The 25,628-nt window shown below is 39.5% G+C and overlaps 3 protein-coding genes and 1 long non-coding RNA gene across 4 annotated transcripts in view; 3 read left to right on the plus strand and 1 right to left on the minus strand.

Annotated features, from left to right (window-relative positions):
- The first annotated feature begins 1,110 nt into the window (after positions 1 to 1,110).
- On the plus strand, positions 1,111 to 3,915 carry LOC129766310 (uncharacterized). The gene has a single exon (XM_055766832.1). The coding sequence runs from the start codon at positions 1,111 to 1,113 to the stop codon at positions 3,913 to 3,915; it is 2,805 nt and encodes a 934-aa protein (XP_055622807.1).
- Positions 3,916 to 14,669: 10,754 nt separating this feature from the next.
- LOC129765153 (uncharacterized) overlaps positions 14,670 to 25,628 on the plus strand; it is a 34,830-nt gene continuing 23,871 nt past the window's right edge. Inside the window, exon 1 of the long non-coding RNA XR_008741394.1 lies at positions 14,670 to 15,211. This is a non-coding gene — a long non-coding RNA (uncharacterized LOC129765153). The remainder of the gene's footprint in view (positions 15,212 to 25,628) is intronic.
- Positions 15,827 to 25,562, minus strand: LOC129765151 (histone deacetylase 8-like). The gene is made up of 7 exons (XM_055765040.1): positions 25,408 to 25,562; positions 25,178 to 25,352; positions 24,977 to 25,115; positions 24,555 to 24,661; positions 17,864 to 18,229; positions 17,437 to 17,637; positions 15,827 to 17,376 (listed from the first exon to the last, which is right to left on the minus strand). Exons 1-7 carry the CDS (start codon positions 25,483 to 25,485, stop codon positions 17,333 to 17,335), a joined length of 1,110 nt encoding a protein of 369 aa, XP_055621015.1. The 5' UTR covers positions 25,486 to 25,562; the 3' UTR covers positions 15,827 to 17,332.
- LOC129765152 (protein canopy homolog 4) lies at positions 15,834 to 17,331 on the plus strand. Its single transcript, XM_055765041.1, has 2 exons — positions 15,834 to 16,745; positions 16,814 to 17,331. Exons 1-2 carry the CDS (start codon positions 16,576 to 16,578, stop codon positions 17,280 to 17,282), a joined length of 639 nt encoding a protein of 212 aa, XP_055621016.1. The 5' UTR covers positions 15,834 to 16,575; the 3' UTR covers positions 17,283 to 17,331.

The following is a 25,628-nucleotide window of genomic DNA, read 5'->3' on the forward strand; positions in this document are numbered from 1 at the left end:
TGCTTCCACCAGCCTCGGATATCTCCATCGTTACAACTTCTGCTCCAACAATGGTCTTATTAATGCCTCCAGTCCATTCGATGTGTAATGTTTCCATTTCCCCGCTGACCCCTAGGGCGTTTGCGATCGACCGCTCTACGAGAGTTACCGACGACCCATCGTCGAGGAATGCGTAGGTGTTAAATTGCCCATTTTTACCGAATAATGTAACCGGTAGGATGCGGAAGAGTGTTGATGACGACAACTGACGATGAACTGCTACCACCGCATCAGTGTTCTTAGACGCAGTAGGTGGATCAAAATGGAGTAAACGGTGGTGTCGCTTAGGGCAGTCGTTGATTCCACAGATTTCCCCTTTGCACGGCCACCGTGCATGTGATGTAAGGCAGCGAGCACAAAGTTTGTTCACCTTCACCGCTTTCCACCTACCATCCAAATTCAACCCTTTGAATGATGCGCAGCTTTCGACTTGGTGACTATCGACTTTGCAAACGAAACAAAATTTGCTACCAGCTGTACCGGTACCACTTTCTTTTTGCCTTCTACTACCGTTATCTGAGGTCACCTCTTCGTTTTTGCGATTTGGTTTCCATTGATCCATAGACACGTGTGTGTTGAGATACGATTATCTCTTTTTGTCGAATTCGTTCATCTTTATTAATTTTCGACGTAATAGTTGTATGCTGTGTTACGCCACTCGCCGCCGATGATATTTTCGCCATGTAGACACTGAATACGTTCAAATCAACTACTGGAACTTGTTCCTGGTAAAGCGCCCAGCTAAATTTGACCGTTGCTGGCAGCTTATCCACAAGCTCTTGGAGTAGAATCGGATTAGCGAGATGATTTTGTAACCCAACTGCTTTCAGGTGTCCGCACAGATTTTGAACTACCAATCCAAAGCTAACCAGTGTCTCTAACCGGTCTGGCTTCGGGGCAGGAGTTGCTCGAACCTTGGCAATCAAAATGGCGGCACTGTCGATGGGTGGAGGAGGAAGCTGCTGACTGAATCTTTCGCACTACCTCTCAGACTACGTTGCAGACGCAGGAGATTTTCGGCGTTAGAATACCCACAAGCTTCCGTAGAATTTTGATAGCTACTTATGAACAATGGTTCGGGCACAAGATCGCAGTGCATTGTTGTTCCCGTATAGATATTCTCCAGAGCAGCCACTGAAGACCATGGCGTCCAATGTTGCGATATTCGGAGCAGCCTGTTCCCCATCACATTCGCAGTACGTGAAAAATTTGAACGCGACCGAACAAGAAGCAGAACTTCCACGAGGAGCGGCAGCAGTGAAAAAGCGGCATTACGTGGACGATCACGTAGATAGCTTTGACACAGCTGAGGAAGCCTTTGAGGTGACGCAAGAGGTAATCGAGGTCCACAAACGAGCGGGATTCCATATCCGCAATTGGATGTCGAATGACCGGAGCGTACTAGAGAAGCTAGGGGAAGAGAACCTAAAATCATCAAAGCCCATGCTACCGGAGAAGGACATTGGGTTTGAACGAGTGTTGGGGATGGTGTGGATACAAGAAGAAGATGTCTTCGTGTTTTCGTTGCAGTTTTGCGAAAAAATGAGAACCCTACTGGAAGGTACCGTGATCCCAACAAAAAGGGAAATGCTTCGGCTAGTCATGAGCATCTACGATCCCCTTGGATTGGTGGCATCGTTTGTCATCCATGGGAAAATCCTTATCCAAGAAGTTTGGCGAACTGACACGGATTGGGACTCAAACATTCCAATGGAGATTGCAACTCGTTGGATGGAATGGTTGGCAACACTGAGGAACATGACCGGATTGCGTATTCCCCGGTGCTATTTCCCTGGATATGATCCAGAAAGCTTCGATAGTCTTGAGTTGCACGTGTTCGTGGACGCCAGCGCCCAGGCTTATGCAGCAGTAGCGTACTTTCGCATCTCAGATCGGGGGCAGATCAGGGTGGCTCTTGTTGCGTCCAAAACGAAGGTCGCACCACTTAGAGGAGTTTCGATTCCTCGTTTAGAGTTGATGGCAGCGTTACTTGGAGCTCGGAAAACGATCGAGGAGAATCACTCGATAAAGGTGAAGAAAACCTGTTTTTGGAGCGACTCATCGACGGTTTGTTCCTGGATTAAATCGGATACACGTCGATATCGCCAGTTTGTAGCATTCAGAATCGATGAAATATTGAGTCTTTCGAGCATCGACGAATGGCAGTGGATTTCAACGAAGATCAATGTGGCAGATGCGCCACCAAATGGGGAAAGGGACCTTCGTGTAACATTGAAAGCCGTTGGTTCCAGGGACCCGAGTTTCTTACGGGAGGCGTATGTATGCAGTCATCTGGTCAGGGAACCGCTAATAGATCCTGAAAGATTTTCGCGGTTTGAAAAAATGTTGCGCTCGGTGACATATGTTCATCACATTGTGGATAACCTGCGAACTTCAAAGAATAATGAATCAACGGGTACTGTTGGGGTAACTAGCGCGGAAATTCGCAAAGCTGAGAGAACTTTGTGGTTGATCGCGCAATCTGAAGCGTTTCCGGATGAAGCAGTGATCTTAAAGGCGAATTTAGAACGGAGTGGTGGAGGCCAGAAACAAATTGGAGCATTTAGCAGTTTACTGAAGCAATCTCCATTCGCGGACGAATACGGGGTGTTGAGAGTAGGCAGTAGAGCTGCGGACGCGCAAGTTATGGCTTACGACTCGAAGTTTCCTATCATTCTGCCTAGAAACCACAAAATTACGGAGCTGCTGCTGGATTTTTACCACAGGAAGTACGGACATGCAAACGATGAGACCATAGTGAATGAGGTGCGACAGAAATTTCATGTCTCACGGCTGCGAGTTGAAGTACGCCTTATTAGAAAGCGATGTATGTGGTGCCGGGTGTACAAGACAACGACGATCGCCCCTAAAATGGGACCGCTACCTGCGGTACGATTAGAACCGTATGTGCGGGCGTTCACTTACGTGGGTGTAGACATCTTTGGTCCGTATTTGGTGAAGGTTGGACGAAGCGTAGTTAAACGATGGGTGTGTCTTTTCACGTGCCTCACTATCAGAGCAATCCACCTAGAGGTAGTAGCCAGTTTAACCACGGATTCGTGTAAGAAGGCAATTAGGAGATTCATTGCACGACGGGGTTCCCCTCAGGAAATATTCTCCGACAATGGCACTAATTTTGTAGGAGCGAGCCGGGAGCTACGGGACGAAATCAGCAGGATTCATTCTGAATTGGGTAGTACATTCACAAATGCTCAAACTCAGTGGCGTTTCAACCCTCCTGCTGCTCCTCATATGGGAGGCTGCTGTGAGAGGATGGTACGGGCCGTAAAATCAGCACTTGGATGCGTTCCGATTGTGCGGAAGCTAGACGAGGAGTCGCTTGCTACAGTGATGGCAGAAGCAGAAAGCATGGTCAATTCTCGACCATTGACGTTCATCCCGCTGGAAACGGCTGACCATGAATCGTTGTCGCCCAACCATTTTTTGCTTCTCAATTCCAATGGTGTACGAGAACCGGAGAAGCTACCAACAGATGAAAAAATGGCATTGCAAAATAGTTGGAACATGGTTAAGCACACGATGGACAACTTTTGGCGCCGTTGGTTGGTGGAATACCTCCCGACTATTATTAGACGGACGAAGTGGTTTCAGGACGTAAGACAGATCGAAGTGGGAGACCTGGTGCTTGTGGTGGACGAGAATATCCGGAACCGGTGGTTACGTGGACGAGTGATCCACACAGTTCCGGGAAAAGACGGAGTAGCACGTAGTGCAGAGGTGAAGACATCCTTAGGGATTTTGAAAAGGCCGGTAACGAGACTGGCTTTGCTGGACGTGGAAAAATTGGGTGACGCTGAACCGGAAGTTAAGGCGACACGGGGGGGAGACTGTTCGCCGCAAAAGCCCCTCGTTTAGAATCAGTAACGGTAGCTAACGTGATCTGCTACCTGTGACGGGTGATCCAAGAACTAAATAGGTAAACAAATGAATAGGGAAAAATCGTAAACAAATATAACAAAAGAAAACTATTGGATTGAAGTGCGAGATAAATAAGCGAATCTATTAAAATTAAATTAAAATTCTGTTTGTGATAAGAGAACTAAAAGGAGACTGAAATGTGAGTTCTAAAATGAATTTATACTGAATTTTTATGTCACAATAAATATAATTTACAGCTTTAAGCTGATCAAACCAAAAATACGATTGGTTGATTTTCGCTGGAAGAACTCCATCAAATCTATCACAACACCAAGCATCTTAAATGTTATAAGTTATTTGGGTTCGCGTCCCAGTCACAAAACTGCCTTCAACTAGGATTGCATTTGCGCTAATATTGATCATAATGAAGCAATGCTACAGTTTTCGAGGTTGCTATTAACAAAAAGAGTTTATTTCGCTTGTTCAGTCACCAAGAAAGTAAATGTCGTTCTGGGATTTTGTATGTGATTAGGTTTCGCTTGCCAGTAGCAAAACCTCTTCCACTAAGGGTGACAGCTGCGCTTCTCTCGAGCATGAGAAAGTAATTCAACTTTTTTGAGGCCAGTAATATTAACAGAAGGGTTTCTTTTGAGAATAGCGCAAAATGATGAGAAGTGTTTAATAGTTTTAGATGAATGAATGTTTTTAATAGTTTTAGATGAATGTTTCCAGGAAGGTTTACACCTATTCTTGATATTTTGATGTGGCGAATGTTACGGATGTTACATAAATTCAATATATAAATTGATGCGTGCACTGAATAATCAATTGTGAAGAACTTTGATATCAATTGACGTTTATTTTTTTCAGAACAGATAAAGAGGTTTATTTTATTTATCCAAAATTTTATATGAAGCACCCATTGTCATGATCAAGAAGCATTTTGACGTAGGACTACGTCTAACCGGAAGATATAGGGGGTGAAATGGAAATCTAGGCACTGAACAAGTAGGAAAAAATGCAAGATTTGGAACGCTTATAACTCGAGAATTTCTCAATAGATCGCAAAGGTTTTTGCATCAATTGATAGGAAATATATCTACGCATCTATCATAACGAATAACATTTCATTTTTCTTGAGATAAATAATTGAATAATTGTGAAATATCAAGCATTGTCAAAATGCACTATGTGCCCATTTTTGATTGGTCCATTTTGTGCTCCTCAAATCGTACCGACCAAAACGGGCAACCAGAGCAGCAGCGAAATAGAATGAAGCACGATTGGAACGAAACACTGGTCGCAGTCTCACACATGCGTAATTCTCGAGCCAGCCAGTCAGCTTAAAAATCCCCGCTCCGCTGCCGTAACGATCATTCTCATTCAAACCGTACACCACATCGGTTCGCATCACAACACATCAACAAGCCAACCCAAGCAGCCATGTCTGGACATGGTAAAGGAGGAAAAGTGAAGGGAAAGGCAAAATCCCGCTCGAACCGTGTTGATCTGGAGTTCCCCGCAAGGGTAGCTAGGCCGAGCCCGTTAGTACCAGTGCACCAGTCCACCTAGCCGGCGTTATATAGTTTCGGCCGCCGAAGTGATCGAGTTAGCTGGCAAAGCTGCTCGCGACGATAAGAAAAACCGCATTCAGAACAGAACACATCAAGAGCGGCATCGAGGGCGTTCGAAATGGTTTTTTTCAAAACCACGAGTACTAAGTTTTCTAAATTGGAACCATTCCATAAAACAAGGCGCTTTTCAGGGCCATTAAACCTTCCAAAAAAGAGTTTAGGAAATACAGTTCAATGCTTTCTAAAACAATATCCAAAATAATAATAAAACACAAATTGATTTTTTCATAATTTGTTTGCCAGGATATGATGAGTATGTGAATTTGGCACTTGTTCTGAGCTTATTGATTTTCACCAATTCTTAAATTGCTTCTAGATTGAAAGTACAGTAATTTACACTTATCTCGACATTTAGCTAATTGGACGGACCTGTAATGCGACATATTTAGTTGGACATTTTTGTAAACATAGAGTTCGGGGTCCAAATTATGACCCCACATTGAAAGTCGACACTGTATCACTGTCATCGCAAATGTTCAATTACAGGTTAAAATTACCTCCAATCCGATACTGAGTGGTGGTAATGCGACGTGCCATTGAATGTAATTTATTGTAAAATATGTCACAAGCTGGATGGGAAGAATTTTTCCAACTGTGAAAGCTGTGGCAACTGCAATCGCTAAACAGAAAGGTTTAGCCGAACAAGATGGGGATATCGAGTGATAACAAAACAATAAACTCTTTAGATTGAAGATAATTTTGTGATCCTGAAAAGGACCCTTTTTAGCCTGCATGTGAATCCAACGAGCGAACAAATCGTAATGAATGTATTTTTTTGCCATCGCTCCCTTTTAACGCTTATTCGTTCCTCTCGTTGAACTCGCCCCTCTGGCTGAGTCTGCCGATTTGTCTCTATCCTGTGAGTGTGTACCGCTAGAGTATAAAACACGCGGACCCCAAAAAAATATCTTATTTTCTTTCAAACCGTAAACCCGTGTGGTTGTACGGCATCGGCATCGTGGACGTAACAAAGGAGGACAAGTTAAGGGAAAGGCAAAGTCTCACTCGAACCGTGTAGGTCTCCAGTTTCCTGTTGGTCGCATTCACTGATTGCTCCGTAAGGGTAACTAGGCCGAACGGATTGGTGCCGGAGCACCAGTATACCTAATAGCGGTTATAGAGTTTCGGCCGTCGGAGTGCTCGAGTTGGCTTGCAAAGCTGCTCACGACAATCAGAAAACCCGCATGAAGAACAGAGCAGCTTCGGTTCGGCGCTCATCAAGGCAACAATTAGTTTCAGTGAGTGGCAAAGTGTTTCTCCGGCACGTCGCATTAAATTGTAATTTACTGAACAACATGTTACAAGCTGGATGGGAAGAAATTTTCCAACTGTGAAAGCTGTGGCGAGTGGCAAACGCAATAGCTAAACAGGAAGGTTTAACCGAACAAGATGGGAATATCGAGTGATAACAAAAACACAACACCAAAGGTTCTTTTCAAAACCATCAACATATTCATAAAGAGTAAACAGTGAACTAACCCATTTTTCAGGTAGATAGGTAGGTATTCACGTAGGAGAAGAAAATAAAACAATATATTTAAAATATATATTTAACAAAAGCTGTCCCCTTTGTATAGTCCTACGTCACTCCGGTTATGTCCCTGACATTACCCACCCGTCTTTTTCCATGTCAGCACACCAACACACCGTGTTTTGAGTGGTGGTGGTGTGGTGTCCAATTGGCTTCTTCTACTCTACACACTGCCGGTGCTTGGGGTGGAAATGCAAGAGAAACTGTACACCATGTTCGTACATCATGTAAAACATTAGGATTAAACATCGTATATCCAAATATACTATGAATACATACATGTCACATTTTCAAACATAGGTACGAAAAAATCATGTTTGTGTTCAAACACAAAACTGCGAAGTTGTTTTTGACGTAGATTAAGGGTGCCAAATCAGAATACAGGTCACGTTTTTATGAAATAAAGTTAACGTTAATAACTATTTTTGCCGCGAACGGATTTGGCGATACCAAACGAATCGGAAATTCCCTAAGATTTGTTTGATATGCTATACATTACAATCCCATAGTCTTTATATGGTTTAAATTGATGAAAATTGGAAGCATTCCCATTTCCTCATACATTTGTTCAGTCCATTCAAGTGCTTTCCCGAACAGAGCTGTTAATAACGAGCAACTTATCGACGAGCAACGAAGGGGAAATCGTAAGATGTAAAGTCTCCGTGAACAAAGGAAAAGAAGAAGAACAAAGGCCTAGAGTATAAGCAGTGGATCTCGTTGAGGAATACTTTCATTCTTCGTGAGGAAATCGACTGAACAACATCGTTGCTAGGCGAGCTGGACGGCGAGGGATCGAATGTCTTTCTCAAGGCATTGGGGGAGGTGGAGTAATATGATGGATAAAGTAAAGTTTTCCTATGGCCTTATTGGAGGTTAGAGACTAAGGAACTGAAGATGTTTAAAATCTCAAACAAGGAAGGAAGGCAAACTTTCAGTATCGTTCTGTATTAAAAGCAATGAATATGTCCTCGTTTCGGATTGAGCTGTGGACGCAATCATTGCATCAAACTGACGCCATTGTATTAAGGTTCTGAGCTACACAATTGTGTGAGGAATCATCAAGCTAGGATATCGTCAGCTGAACAATAAAATAAATGTTTTGGAATTTTGTCAGTGATTTGGTTTCGCATGACCGTAGGAAAACTCTCTGCACAAAGCATGACAGCTAAGCTAATCTAGACTGGCAATATTAACAGAAAGGGTTTCTGCTGAGAAGAGCGCAAAACGGAGATAAGTGTGTGTATATTTAGTTGCTTCGAGTCATCGATATATGGATTTTTGTGTACGTACGTGCGTGCTTCATAACCCGTACGTAAAAATAGTGCATCTTCGCTACGCTGAAACCCCATTTGTATCTGCTCCCTTGTGCATTGGCCCTGTAACGATGCAACAATCGGCTAATTTTTTATGCTATGATTGACAATTGTTTGGTGTTGCAAATCATGCAGTCGTAATGATAAATATAAACAAGGAGGAGAGATAGCGGGAGGGAAATATTTACACTAGGGTATTAGTAATGTCTCACTGCTGAGGCAAATATTCAGCCTTTTTCCAAGCAGTTTACATTGTTTGTTTTCTGTCATCAATGAATTGAACTGACATTATGGCGAAGCAGGTGTTAAGGTTGTGCAACAAAAAATTAATTGGGGAATATCAAGTCATTCAATAAGTTACATTAAGTTAATAATTTATTTGGGCTCGCGTGCCAGTCGCAAAACTGGTTTCAACTAGGATTGCATTTGCGCTAATCTTGATCATAATGAAGCAGTGCTACTCTTTTCGAGGTTGTTGTGATTAACAAATAGAGTTTATTTCGTCGCCAAGAAATTAAATGTAGTTCTGGAATTTTGTATGTGATTTGGTTTCGCTTGCCAGTAGCAAAACTTTATTCACTCAGGATGACAGCTGCGCTTAACTCGAGCATGTATTGTTCTGCGAGCACAAGCATGAATCATCAAACAATTATCGTCAAATGATTCTACAATAAAAAAAAACATTTCAGGGCGACCAAACTGGTAGAATGGTTATTTCAAAATTTTCGTGAGTTATTGTAGAGTATAAATTAATACACTAAAGCTACTATGTTCATACTAGTTCCATATTTTGGTTAAATTTGATGAACCTCTGTGCGAAAATGGGGCCACTCGAATCGTATGCAATCGCGAGAAGTAAACAGCTACACAGAATTGCACCGGTGCGGCTGTCAGTGTCCCCTCGCGCCACCCTAAATCGGCCAGACCAAGCGAACAAAATAGCTCGTCTCCTTACCTTAGCTATCGTACAATCAAACCATATGTACTCGGATTCAACATAACTGCACTCAAGACTATGTTGACAGTGGATCCGAGCTCACACAAAAATTTGACTGCACAACTGACGAAAAAAAAACAAACCACTCTGCCCGCTCGAAGCAGCAAGTCCGAACAAAGCGAGGGAAAGCAATACATCCACACCAATATCATTCAATGCAGCTGCAATCCCACGACCTTAACATCTCGTACGGCCACCTCTCGCACACAGTCGCATCCACCATCACAGTACACGAGAGTGTGTATATGAACACTGAATCTGATTTTAAAATCCGAGTTCCTCGACCCTTTGAAAAAAAAGGCTCAACATAGAATCGACGAGGAAAGACATTTGAAATTATAATTCTGCAACCACCTTATTTGGAATCCAGAATTTAAAAAAAAACAACATAGTTTATAGTACAGCACAAACTCGAAAAAAAGAGAAAAAAATAAATACAAATACATACAAACACATATACAAACATTTGCGAACAGTAGGGTTGAGTGACCAAATCCTTCTCCTCCATTTTCCAAGTCCTTCTGTATGCAGAGAATAATATTTTTTGGCAACAATACAAGCTAATCACAATCTACACAAACTACTTTAGATACGCAACATAAAGTGAATTCGGACAACTCCATAATGTGAGGTACATCCTGGAGTTCAGAGTCAGTCATTTCAAGATGAATTCAAATGGCAGCTTACATTGCAACTGCTGCAGCCCAGTTAACGAAACCGAACATTAGGACGCACTCGCTAGAGAGGATGATGAATCTCACTCTCCGGATCAATTCGCCACTCGCTCAGAAATACGCTACACACACACACACACACACATCCGCCCGTCACCTCCACATATTCGAGTCACTGATTGCAGCGGGAACTCCTGTTTTGCCTATGATTGTACTCAAATCTGGAACCGTTAACACACAGCTGCTATATGAAATGAAATGAAATAAAATCTCTACCCACACCCACAGGAACCCACAATAAATTAAATGTAATGTTTATAATATGTATGAGATAGGAATGAAAAATAAAACTTAGCTCGTATCCTCAGTCCAGCGATGTCAGCGCTTTCTTTCGATGTGATACGTTCACTACGGCGGTGCAAAAAAAACCAAAGAACATCTTCATACTCGTTAGCAACTCCAAATCAATCACATGAAGCTAAGCATAGATTTTCCCATAACATATATTTGTAAACAGTCTTCCCGAAACCGATTACGCGACGATAAGAACACAACACGCATTTGAGAGCGCGAGAACTGAGAGAGACACGAAACCGAGAGCGTGACGAACAAGAGCACATTGCGAGAGTGCCGACAATCAGGAGCACAACGTTAGAGAAAATTCTAACTAACAAATAATTACGAGCCGAAGAAAAATGGCTTCTCTCGATCTGATGTCACTTTTTATTTTTATCTCACTATAAAACATGTAATTCAACCGAATTTCACTGGTTTTCATTCTACTAGAACAATGTTCATCAGTTTCACTGGTTATGACACTTTAAAACGGCAGGAATCGCAAGCACATAAAGGTCAAAGCACGGAGCGCAAAAACACACGTCCACTCCAGTACGCTACTCAACCCGAACTCCAGACCGAAAAAATATTTCAGGCATCCAATAACTGAATACAGTAAGTTACATTTAATTCGTCATTGACATAATAGGGTAGACCTGCAATGGACAAGTTTAATTGAACATTTTCACCTCAAATTGGACATTTTTGTAAACATCGAGTTCGGGGCCCAAGTTATGACCCCACATTGAAAGTCGCCTCCAGATGCGACACTGTTCCACTGTTTTCGCGAATGTCCAATTACAAGTCGAAATCGTCTCCAATGCGACACTGAGCGGTGCCTCGGCATGTCGTATTGAATAAAAATTACTGTATTTGCTTGTCGTGTTTTGTGTCGAATATATTTCATCAGTACACGTTGATCAAACTTTATCAGTCGAAAAGAGCCAAATATTTGACTTCGACCAAACATTGTATGATCACCCTAAGTACCTTGTCTGTAATGTTCTAAGGACCTTGTCTATCTTTTATATTCCCACCTTATCATACTCGTCTTGTTTGTTATCATGAAATGATTCAGTGTGATCAGCCTGAAGCGGACCTTACACGGTCAAATTTATTGACAATATGATGACATCTGAGAGCATAATGACAGCTGAACATGGCCGACAACGCAGAAATCCGGATTTTCTGATTTTCGAGCATCAATATCGTGACATTTCATATGGATGCATGATGTTGACGTTTTACCTCACGGACTTTCAGACTGAGTTGCCAGATTTGCAAGCGGACATTTAATGTTTGTTAGTCTTTTTTGCGATTGCAATTAAAATTTATAAACTTCTGAAATTGTAGGAATCATAAATGAAAGCTTTTGGTTTGGAAAGCTGATATAGTAATTTACATTTAATGCGACATGCCGGAGAACCACTCAGTGTCGCACTGGACGCGATTTGACCTGTAATTGGACATTGAAGATGAGAGTGGTACAGCGTCGACGTCTGGCGGCGAATGTCAATGTGGGGCCATAATTTGGGCCTGAACTCGATGTTTACAAAAATGACTAACTAAACGTGTCGCATACAGGTCTGTCCAATTAGAAAAATGTCGCATTAAATGTAAATTACTGTACCTAAAATAGCAAAATACAGTACTTTTCGCGATACAAATCAAAACCTCAAAGTAACTGACAATGTGATGGTGAGAGAGTGAATGAAAATTAACAACGTCTTAGGAATGTTTTTAACATTGAACTCGGTCATTCTTTGCGCTAGCGAGCGGGGCAGCCACTTTAGTCTAAGTTGTGTGTTTCTTCACACTCCACTATAAAATTTGGAGAATGAGAAGATCTGGGAAAATCACAGGTGAAAAAACATCACGTGTTAATTCAAGTTACAGTAGAATCCCGATTATCCGTGAATAGTCGGGATGATTTTTAAACATAGAAACTATGTTTTATCAATACAGAAATAGATACAGATACAGATAATCGGGGTACAGATACAGATACAGATAATCGGAGTTCTACTGTCATAGTCTTATTTATCGAATAAAAACATTTGCTTGCAGATAATATAATTTGCATATATTTTCACAATCTAAAATAATTTGGCATCCCTGAAACTGAAAGGATCAGTCTGTATTTGTGAAGCGAGTATTATGATGTGTTTTTGAGAAGGAAAAACGAGTTTTAAAGTGTAAATTATGAATGAAAATTAACTTTTCCAAATCAAATTAGTATTCTATGTGAATGCAAATCACTTTTTTTCTGCAGGTGGTGAGAAAATCCCATACAAAAATTGTATCTGAAACTGACGTTATATAATAATAATAAATTTTAGTAGGAATATCTGAAAATTCATAGAAAATAGGTTAAGTTGGAGTTAGGACTACGCGCTTCAACTAATTAAATAATACCAAGTAGATATTTTCATTCAAATTTTACCAATTGAAAATTGCCTTTTAGCCTTCTAATCTGATGGAGAATAGTTTGGATCCCAAACTCGAATGTCACCACTAGCCATCGCGGATATTTTCGTTGTCTCGGGTTGAGGGCGATATTGACCGTGTAAGGTGGCAAAATATTGATTGAGGTTAGATCGGATGTCGAAAGCCTAGCTGTCACGATATAGAAGACACTTATTGTCAATCAGTTTGATCGTGTAAGGTGCCCATGAGGGCATCCGTATACTAGCACATAGGATTTGACAGCGTCAAACATGTCCGGGTCGCAAATGCAATTTGCGACCACTGTCACCTAAGACAAGACCAGACAACTGGCTTCTTACTCTTCTTCGTCGTCCAAAAACGAAGCCATGACATGAAGATACCAGAGCTGCCAAATATTATAAAATATCGGATTTTTCAAATTTCTATTTTAATGAATCGTAACATTTGGTTGGTGCGAATTCAATGATTATTGCATATTTTCAAATAGACAATCTCAAAAATATGCTTTAAAAGGATAAAATCAGATAATTCAGTGATTCAAAAGTTATGAATTTTTAAAAAAGGCACTTTTAGGAAAAAGTTGAAAAAAATGATTTTTCGGACCACCCTAAAATAAGAAAAGGTCACCCTAACGAAAAAATAAAAAATACGGGTCTAATATTTTGCAATAAAGAAAGAAACTACCACTTTTCATGGAAATCTGAGGAGCACTATATCGGTTTGACATGAAATGGATGTATATATATATATATATATATATATATATATATATATATATATATATATAAATTTTTCAATTCAATCAAAATATAGTAACAAAATAATTAGGTAAAACGTGTATACAATTCCTTCACATTTCCTCTAAACTAAGTATCGTAATATCAATTAAATTCATTTTTTTTCTAAATTCAATACAAACCCAACGTAATTTATTTTTATTGGCAACACTGGAAAAATCGACTTTGTTTACAAAATTTATCGAAATCGACCAATCAGAAATCAGAACGACTGACAGAAATTTGGTCCGTATCTGACAGAAATTTGGTCCGTAAAAGACCCCCTATTGTCTGATCTTATCTTAGCTGTCACTCGCGAGAACTGCCAAACTCTCAAGCTGGTGTAAAACAAGGCACTTAACATACTACCAGGTGGGTCAAAACGTGAAGTGGTTTTCTGCAGCCATTTAAAAAATACACAAAAGTAAATTAAGACGATTGAGCACAATTTGTGGAATATACTGATACTTTATGAAATACTCATTGCTATATTCATTATATTCATTACGTTTTACGCTGCAAGCGTTTCATTTATTGTCTTTGCGTTGAAGGCACCATAATGATTTGCGCCATTTGGAAAACGAAATTAAGGACGAAATTAACACACTTCTAGAACAAAAAATAATGAATGAAAATTTACTTTTCTGTATTCAATATGTATTCTATGTAATAGAGTAATACGTTTCCTCGAAAATTGTGAAATAATATGAAACTGAAATTGTGTTTGATGCTGATTTTATATTATAATGGTGAGTTTTTGTGATTATTGTGTTGTAAAATATTTGGAAATATACAACCAAATGGCTAAGTAAGCGTCAGGACTACGTGTTTTAAGTAATCGAATAACTTAAAAATCTACATACTATTTATAAGATTTCAAAACTACCTTCTTTAAATTTTCACGAATTTAACGATTATTTCGAGTTAAATATGACGTTTACGCAGCAGCTAAATACAACTGAAATTATTGAAATAATGCAGAATTCATTCAAACCCTTTTATTTCACTTAAATTCTTTCAATTTCTTAAGTTGGTTTACATTATAATATAATACTACATTTCAAGTGATCAACCTAGGGTTCTACGTTTTATATTATCATTCAGACCCTTGTGATCATCATGATCATTACATTTCACATAAATTTTTTTTTCAAAAAACAATTCTTTTTTTAGTTAGCGAATGGGCGCACCTTGTTCCATAGATTTGCCTTGAGTTCGCCGAGTAATTTGATAGGTTTGGCAATGACAGCTAAATTTGTAGCACATCTTGACTCGCGGATCATATCCCCTTGCCCGGGGCTTGAGTGTGATGGAACAAAACATTCCACCTTATAGCGAATTCGTTTTTGTTCAGTTTCAACCCCAGTGCCGCACTAACTGCTGTCAAAACGTTTTTTTATTCACTCAGTTTCGCATTCAGTGTCGCACTAGTTCGCCCAGCCTGAGGGCATCCGTATACTAGCACATAGGATTTGACAGCGTCAAACATGTCCGGGTCGCAAATGCAATTTGCGACCACTGTCACTCGCGAGAACTGCCAAACTCTCAAGCTGGTGTAAAACAAGGCACTTAACATACTACCAGGTGGGTCAAAACGTGAAGTGGTTTTCTGCAGCCATTTAAAAATACACAAAAGTAAATTAAGACGATTGAGCACAATTTGTGGAATATACTGATACTTTATGAAATACTCATTGCTATATTCATTATATTCATTACGTTTTACGCTGCAAGCGTTTCATTTATTGTCTTTGCGTTGAAGGCACCATAATGATTTGCGCCATTTGGAAAACGAAATTAAGGACGAAATTAACACACTTCTAGAACAAAAAATAATGAATGAAAATTTACTTTTCTGTATTCAATATGTATTCTATGTAATTTCTATGTAAAATTTTTTTTTTCAAATTCAAATTCTTTTTTTAGTTAGCGAATGGGCGCACCTTGTTCCATAGATTTGCCTTGAGTTCGCCGAGTAATTTGATAGGTTTGGCAATGACAGCTAAATTTGTAGCACATCTTGACTCGCGGATCATATCCCCTTGCCCGGGGCTTGAGTTCGCCCCGAAAACTGTTAGTTTTGCACTGAGATGTTTCACGGGTTGGCACTCGGGTTCACCAATACAACTATACTGAACTGTCAAGTTCCGAATATTATTTTGGAAAATCTAAAAATAAAGACTATGAGAATGGAAAACCTGCTGCTTTTGCTTTTGTATTATTGGAAGCGTAATCCAATTCGGATTCTGATTTTGAAGAGTATATTCGAGTAGACGGCATTAAGCTACGTGTGCTTTCATTGGGAGGTGAAAATAATGATGGATATTCAGGTGGAATAAATTTCAAAATCAAAATTATGAATGAAAATTTACTTTAACGTATCGAATATTTATTTTATGTGATTAAATAAGAGGATTTTTCCGATATCGCAGAAACATATTGAACGAAAACTGTGTCTAATGATGATTTTATATTATAATAGTAATTATTTGTGGAACAAACAGGAAATGCATCGACAAATGGTTAAGTGAGTGTCAGAACTACATGTGTTAGGTAATCGAACAATATGAAGTACAAATTTTCATTCAAACTTTTATATGTTTACACTGCACTTGGCCCTTCTGATCTGATGGAGAACAATTTACCTCCCAAGCACTAATATCACCACCAGACGTCGACACTGTACATTTGCCGTCGTAAATATAAACAAATCAGACTATATAACGTACACCAACAAACCAACGCATTCGTGAAACTGAAAACGTTTTTTTATTACAGAGTCAGTTCGGCACTGACTCAGTTTTAAAAACGAATTCGCTATTATTAAACGCCTTGGATAGGATATAGGATTGTTTATATTTCATCACTTACCGGCCAGTTCGTCATAGTATCTATGCATTGGAGTGTTTAGTTAATTAGTTTAGGCGCAACAATCACGATTTGGAAGGATGCAAATTATGTTCCTTGTTCTTCTGTTTGTCTCGTTTGTTTGGTGTGGTCCTGAAGAAAATGAAGGAGTGAAATATGCCAGCAAATGCGAGGCTTGCAAGATTCTAGCAACGGAATTAGAGGCTCGTCTTGCGGAGACGGGAAAATCCCGAGATGTGATTGAGTTGGGGTGAGTTTTGAATTGATTACAGTTAGTAGAATTATAAAGTATGTTTTTGTCCATTCAATATTTTCCAGATATTCTCTAGACGATGTCAAACCAAAGAAACGGACGGAATATCGCAAAAGTGAATTGCGCCTGCTTGAGTCAATGGAAAATGTGTGCGAACGTATTCTGGAATATAACATCCATAAAGAAAGGAAAGATAGCACCAGATTTGCTAAGGGAATGTCCCAAACGTTCCAAACCCTTCACGGATTGGTGAACAAAGGGGTAAAGGTTGATCTTGGTATCCCGTACGAACTGTGGGATAAACCATCAGCTGAAATTACACAGATGAAAACCCAATGTGAAACAATGGTTGAAAACTACGAAGGTGCCATCGAAAATTGGTATTTCCACATGCAGGAGAAGAAGCCCCTTATTGAGTATTTATGCGAGGATCGTGTTTTGAAGGGGAAAAACCATAAATGTTTGTACGAACAACTTTCGGATTCGTCATCAGAGACTGAAAGTACTACGAAACAGGATAAGAACGAACTGTAATGCGATGTTCAGTAGTAAAATATATATATGTTATAGTCCATTTACTGCATTCATCGAGTAATCAACACATTCAAAACATACCGATTCAAGTTCTCTGAAATATGTAATAGGATCATAGTGAAATTAAAATGAGTGCATATTATGAAATTTATACCTTTTATAATTGATGCATTTTTTAATAAATCATGCTGTAAATTTTCATCTTGTGTGTTGGCGCGATAAATATCTAGAACGTAATCTGGACCGTAAAGTAGAAAAAAATTATTTTCTGGAATATCTCTCGGAATGGTCACGCCAAGGATTGATGCTGTCAGTTGGGTCCAATATTTAGCTGTATTAATGTTGTTATACCCGCCTGGAAATTATGTATAATATTGATACAATTTTTTAAAAATTAAAATAATACCAGTACACTCTCGTCTATATCCATAATATACAAAAATCAATCTCAGTTTAATTCGCTCCATAAATATTAACGTAATGACAAAAAAAACCAAGTCCTATTCCTGCATCGACGAGTTTGTACAGTCACTATCAAAGAGCAGATTATTCGATCGCGTCTATATAATTTAATTAATTACCTCCGCCCAGGAATGTGATTGGAATATTCCACGTAAATATCTCCTTCATAGCCTCTATACAATCCTCTGGAAGCAAATTCGATCCACCTAAACGATCTCCAACAATAACATCAGCTCCACATTGCATAACGCACACTTGAGGCTGGAATGTCTCGAATGCCGCAGATACTATTTGTCTGAAATAAGCCACGAACGCAGCGCTCGAAATGTAACGTGAATATGGTGCGTTTATTGTGTAGCCTCTACCGTTCCCAAAACCAATATCGGAAACAGCACCTGTCCCCGGATAAAAACCTGGCTCATACTGATGGAACGAAATGGTCATGACGTATTTACTGAAGTTGAAAGCGTGTTCAACACCATCACCTGAAAAAAACGATAAGCTTGATTGAGATTCTCATTTTCTTGTTTTACATATATCTACAGCATGATATTGAGAGAGACCTATAGCAGAACATTGAAAATTGTTGTACATTTCGGTGTTCATCCGAAATTAGTTGGTTCAGGCACGCCTGGAGCCAATCAAGCGAGGTGTCGAGAAAAAATAAGTTGGGAAACGTTTTTTTTTCACGAAAATTGGAAATAATGGCTTTAAATTTGTTTAGTCGTTTTATGGACTAATCAAAAGATTACGCAATTCGTATATCTATCGTGCGATGGTACCACATTTATGTTCAGGGAAACTTCCGCTAAAAGGACTGTATGCTACGAGAGGAGCTGACCTAATCTCGTAGCATACAGTTGATCGTTGATCGGTCAAAGTTCAACGATAAGCACAAGACATAATCAGTTGATAATTGAAAACACGACGCAAAAATATTCATAGAGCAAAAATCACAACTTGCAAATGAGTAATAGAAATGTAAAAAAATATAATAGGAGTACAGGTAAGTTTCTTCGTGTTTTTTTCAAAAATAATGCTTTATTCTGCAAAAACAGTTACAAACTTAATATACAAAGTATTGCCCATCGCTATTCACAACTTTTTCCCATCTTTCTGGCAATTCACGGATCCCTTTGCGGAAATAATCGACCGATTTGTCGGCTAACCACGAAACGATCCAATTTTTTACTTCACCAACATTGGAGAAGTGCTGGTCAACCTGGCCATGTTGCATCGATCGAAAAAGGTAGTAGTCGGACGGAGCAATGTCTGGAGAATACGACGGGTGGGATAGGACCTCCCATTTCAGCGTTTAACGCTAAAAAATCCCCATAATAAAAAATATAGTCGTGAATATTCCGCGCAGCCGTCGATGATGATGCATGGCCGGGGTATCCATACGTTGCCCGACGTTTAGAATCGTCGTAATGGACCCACTTTTCATCGACAGTAACGATTCGATGCAAAAAAAACCTTTCTATTATGCCGGTGGAGCAGTTGTTAGCACGTGAAAAAACGGCGTCCGACGTCTTTGAACACTGATCATGTAGGAAATAATAAAAGATATACCAGGTCAGCCCACATCATGGCTTCTAGCAGCATCGGCCCATTCAAACATTTTTTACTTTTGATAATTTCGATATAGTTGTCCTAAAGAATTATTTCGATGATTTCTAAAACAAATCCGAAGTTAGAAGCAAACTGACTTTTATGATTTGTTTGTCGGTGGAGATCTTGTGTGAATTTATGGGTGTTTGGGCCCATTTGTGACTTTTTTCCGATCGTTCATTCAGTTTTCGCGAATTCTTGTATTCTTTCACTGGTTCCAGGTTGATCTATTGCTGCAAGCTCGACGAATCGATTTTTGCAATGTGGGCGATGATTGTCTATCTCCGATGCAATTTGAATATGCAGCGTACACCCAGGTTTTCTTAATCGATTTTTTTACGCGGATTTTCCAATTAACGCGGTTTTTTACGAGATACGTATCCCCCGCGTAAAAAAACCTGTGTGTATGTGGAATACATAAAATAAGAGCTAATCTTCCAATGAAAATAGCCAACATTGATTTCTCTCAGGTGCATTTTGAGGGAATTTTGTTTGTGTCCGATGGAAATAATACTAGGTTGACTAAAAAGGATGCTGTGTCTGCATTTTTAACAGGCATTCGGATGAAGATGAGAATTATACTACCAGTCTCTCGTCATCTTTGCCATGATATTCCTGCCCATCACTGATGGACCTTTCATATGCAATATTGAAATTTGACATGCAGGTTTAATCAAGGCAATAGTATCACTGAAGATCCAATCGAATTGACCGTTAGTGAAGGTGAACCAATTAGTCTTGTCCACAAAACTAAAAGGGTCAAGATTCTTTCTCCCCTTTATGTGTGATATAATTTGTATACCATTTCCCATAGACAACATATCTGTCGCTTCCAATCAGTCTGCATAAATGTTGCGCTCACTCTACCCCCCCTCACAACACCCACTTCCCGTATGTGACATTGATGAGTGAACATTTTTTGTGCGAGTGTCGAGCAGGAATGAATTGTCTTTCTCAAGATTCATTGTACTCCTAATAAGTGCTCGAAAGATGTAATCTTACGTTGATCGTACTTGATCGAAGAAATTACAAAAAGAATGTATTTGACCGCAGTATTTGATAAAATCTTTCTGAAAAGAACTGGATTTGATTTGCTGGAAACACTATCTTCTTTTCTCTCGTGTTGTGCGTTATGTGTGACGATGGTAGGTTTTTTCGAAGCTGCTGTTGATTTCTATGAGTTCGGCGTTTTCGGCTTGCATGCAACGATTTTTGAGGATTTGTTTGACTTTTGCTTTCGGGCAGCCATACAGCAGTAGCAGCACTTTCTTCTTGCTGGTCGCCTTCTTCACAGCAGCAAGTTTGTTTTTTTTTTTGCAGCAGTAACTGTTCCAAAACGATCTAACCGCTGTACAATTACAATTGAGTGGAGCTGGCACCTACTTATATACAGATTTTTGTGATTTCAATAGCTTGCTTTCAAAACAATTTTTGAGCTATTGAAACAAGTTTTTGGATCAATAAGTAACACACATATAACGCGTAGACATTTTATCTTTCGAATGAAGTGGTTATCATACCATTTCTTTCAACCGGCGAAGAGGGTTTATTGCTCAAAATCCTGTTTCTCCAATGTAACACTCTCGTTCTCGAAGCTTTCAACTTACACCCCAGTATAGAAATGAAAGATGTAGTCCGACGTCAACATTATTTTCACATAAAACGTCTTGCAAAAAAATGTCATGTTGAAATTTTCTACATATTTCAGTACTTCCCCTTGGTTCACCGTGAGTGGTTCGCGCTGACATAAGGGTGATCACAACAAACGCGAGCTGGCTCCTCTCTCTCAGGTCACCATAAACTTCTATCAAAATGCGATGACTTTCCGCAGCTTTTTTCTTCATATTGAAGTAAGATGGCTCAAATCGGACGATTCCTTCTTCGGATTTCGCGCTTAGCAACACATTTGGCCTTACATTTTTATTTATATAGATATCCACCTACCCTTGTGAACATGTTTTGCATCCGCAACGCAATGCAGTAAAAGCATCAGATCACCGCATGTGCCGTGAACCATGTTTGTGGGAACAATATCAAACACTATCTCACATTCCGGGATCCGATTGGTCGGAAAGCTGATCGGATTCCATGATTCGAACGAAATCGACTTTTGCATTCTGAAATCTGTTCGACCTAAATTTAATCGATCTATGGAAATGTTGAAACCTTTTCTTGATGAAAAATTTTACGTTGTTAACATTTGAATGAAGATTATTACTCCATGTTATTTGAAAATTCACTTGGCATACTCCTGACCCTAACTCAACATTTTTTTCTATATTTTTTAACCACATTTCCGCTAAAACTTTATCCATGATATGAAAACATTATCAGACACAATTTTGTACACGATTTTTACCCACTTGCAGAAAAGGTGTTACTGTGTTGCATACAAAACATATTTAAAGGGTATGGCTAATTTCCATCAATATTTTTCGTTTTAAAAGCGTGTTTATTCCACCCGAAAACCCGTTTCTATTTTCTCAGAAATGGAACACGAATCTCAATGTCGTCTATGTCAAATTCCACGCATTATCACAACATGATTGGACTTGAGTCGAACGGATAACAGGATGAAAATGCAATCCGTTCGAGTTATTCTGACTCGGTCGTATTTCAGAATACGGGTGAGTAGGTGATTAACAGGCGGATTTGGAATTTCCGATGCAACTACGCTATCGATTTCCATAACAATGCACTGCGTTTTAGCCTAGCAATAGCAAAGGCTGTGACGGCATTGCTTTTGATAGGTTCTCGCAGGCGAATTTATTCATCCTCATGCTGCTTCCGTCGATTGTGTCGTAGGAATCGCCGTAGTTTGCCCCCTACCTTCGCATACATGCCGACCATGAATTGTTGGCACAGCTCACGACATCGTAGAATGACGTTGTCCTAGCTGCGTTGAATCATTGTTTGATAATAAAAATCCATCGAGCTCTCTTGTTTCTTTCATATCTTGTAGCTACATATTCATAAATATTAATTCGAATCATTGAATTAATACACGTGTTCTCCAGCTTTTCTTGATTGATGACAATAGCGTGATTAATATTTTGCTATCCAAGCAATTGTGATCTGACGGATTTGAATAATTTATTTTTCTTATTCGATAAGGTTTCCAGTACCTTGTCGATGTCCCTAACTTTGGACGAATTGAGGTTACTTCCGTGTGGGTGAAAGTTAGATGAAGCGTACATAGCGCCATTTGTCATTCAACGTCATTTTTTATTTGGATATTGTGGATTTGGATTAGTGTCACCCTAAGCTAAAGTGACCAGATGGTCAGAGGTCTACGCGGGACACAAAAAACAAAACGTTACGTATATACGTTATGTGAACATGAACCATAGTTTAGCGAGTCTAAACTGATCAGTATTATTTCTTTATGAGTACCGGCACTCAGTTGTGATTTTTCGGTGGTTTAGATTTTGTTTACGCTCGAAAATCACTCGCTCAGAGCATTTACGCCTGGCAAGCACGATTTAAATTCTACAATTTTCTGCAAATTACCGAATGGAATGCTCGAAAATTCCAAATAATTTTCATCGACACAAAAAAATGGACTAATTTCGGATGGCGATGAAAGATATTTTATAGGAACAAATTTTCTTTAAATCTTACGTTTATTAAGTCTACAACAAAAATGATTGAAGGCTGTTGATTCGCAGCAGCAGCACTGTCAAGCAACATGATGATTTTTCCATACTGCAAGCTCCACCCTACAGTGAAGGAGTTGGATATCCTGAGGCACTTTGTGTCCACCAGATATAGCCGATCTGGTATTTACAATATCATCTCTTTGCCGCTCCTTGAGCCGGGAGATCGAAGCAACCGGCCAAACGGTGGAGAAGAATCTGGCCAAAATGGGCATTTTTATGCGGAAGCGTCAGACGAGACCGGCCGTATCTGAGCAGCAGGCAATCACCCAGAAGGAGTAGCTTGAGGTGCTGGCGAAAGAAGTGAAAAACTTCTTTTCGTACTCATAATGAAAGACGAGACGTACTTAATGCTAGAATTCAACGAATGGCAGGGGACCGGGTACTTTACGTTTCCCAGGAAAGCGATGACGTCGAATATATCATTCACATCAAGTTCTCGAAGAAGGCCCTTCTCTGACAGACGTGAAGGGAATGTCCAAGCCGCTCTTCTTTCGAGTCATATGGTTAACGGGGAGATATATAATACGAAGTGCTTGCCGAACCTGGGATCAGCCCATTATGCCAAATGATCACTGGAGGATGGAACGGCTGGAGATAAACATTGTCGCGAAGAGCACCAGCATTCTCAACATTCCCCAGCTGCGCCCGATAGAAAACTTTTGAGCGAATGGCCAAAATAGAGAAACAGGCGACCACCAAAGCCACGAAAAGGTAAAATAACACGCCGATATACATCTATTCATCGGCCATGGTTCAGGTTCCGGCCAACTTCCGTAAGACCGGCCAGTGCTTCATTTACGATACTTCATAAAACAACTCTGCCTCTTCCTGTGGAGTATACACTAGTTCTTCCGGCTTATTTAAAACGTTAAGCCCTGAGCGAGCTAGGGGACTAAAGATGAACTTTTCGTATGGCTCACGTTGGTCCCTGCGGATAAATAGGGGACTTTAAGAAAATAATTTTCCAATTTTGTTGCTGTCGCTTCCAGTTGACACTCTCTAAACAAAAAGCCTAATGTCGGTGCGATGATGCATTAGAAGCGCTCTTGAGCAGTCTGCCAAATAAAAGATTTTTTTTGAGGTTCATCCATTTAAGAAAATCAACATGATCAAATTGTGATATTGAAATATATTGATATCGCGGGACATTTTCGTTTCTTTTGCCAAATGCGGGACGTTTCGCGGGACGGAATCTAACGCGGGACATTTTGTTGAAATGCGGGACTGTCCCGCGTAACGCGGGACGTCTGGTCAGTTTACCCTAAGCGGTATTGGTTATCGCTATCCTAGCGAAAAAATCGTGCAATGATAGTAGCTTTCCAACAAATGTCTGGAAATTTGATTCACTGGAATAATAATCAAGTTACGCCATCTGTTGTAAAACCGAAGAAACTTACCGGTATAACCAAGTATAAACCGAATTTGTATGAAGATATTATTTTCTTTTTATTTGGTTTACAAGGTTACCTACAATAATTGTTCTAGTTTAGGGCAACCATTAGGTTAAAAGAAATGCGGTTCACGTGTTCACGTGTCTTACCATGATGTATATCAAGATCCAAATAAAGAACTTTCTGAAATTTTGTCCTCAGCCTATGGATAGCAATGACTATGTCGTTCACATAACTGAATCCCGCAGCCTTGTCTCTAAAAAAAAAAGAAATATTTGGAAGATAATTTTTATGATGTATAAACTTTGTTTAAGAAAAAAAACTGTAAAAGTCATTTCAATTTCATTTCAAATACTATTAGGTATCAAATAGTATTTAGATTCATTTGCAACTACTCGTTTACACAGCTCACCTATAAATCACCGAACAAATTTCTCACATTGTTCAAAAATTGCTACACAGCTCACCTATAAATCACCGAACAAATTTCTCACATTGTTCAAAAATTGCTAATACTTAGCTAATGTAACATGCTAGCTCAGAAATATAAAACGTATGAATAGAACTTTACCTCTGTGCATGGTGCCATCCACCATTCCAGTTGATAGCAATAGAAGCACCATTTATGATCGCATCTACAGCTGCTAATGTACTTCCAGCCACTGTCGTAACAAAATCATAAATCTCTTCAAATGGCAAGCAATCATACTCTGAAAATTAAAAAAAAAAGTTTATACATATATTATTGAATCGAATCGTATCATTAGCTTGCCAAGCCCAAATTGTTCATAAGAAATTTCCTGTGAAGTTGTGTATTGTTTCAGACAATCAACATAGTCTGCACTATGAAACGACCGTAGATCTTCATACGAGCATTTTTGTGGGGCAATAACTTGACAATAATTTAATAGTCCGTATGATTTGATCAATTCATGTACAATTTGTGACTGGAAAAAAGGGAAATTATTACAATGTTTTAAGCGAATTAGTTGAAGTGCTCACACGATTTTCGATTATGTCCAATTTTCTCATTTGACTAAGAATAGCCTCACTGTGAACGTATACAACACTTTTCAACATGTTTTTACTGTTTTTCAAATCAGCACTCAGCTTTCGCGCTAAAAAGTGACATTTAATATACAGTAATTTACATTAAATGCGACATGCCGAGGAACAACTCAGTGTCGCATCCGCGTTGACGGCATTGAGCTTCGTATTACGAA

Source organism: Toxorhynchites rutilus, chromosome 2 (genome assembly GCF_029784135.1).
Source record: "Toxorhynchites rutilus septentrionalis strain SRP chromosome 2, ASM2978413v1, whole genome shotgun sequence".
Classification (NCBI taxonomy): Eukaryota; Metazoa; Arthropoda; class Insecta; order Diptera; family Culicidae; genus Toxorhynchites; species Toxorhynchites rutilus.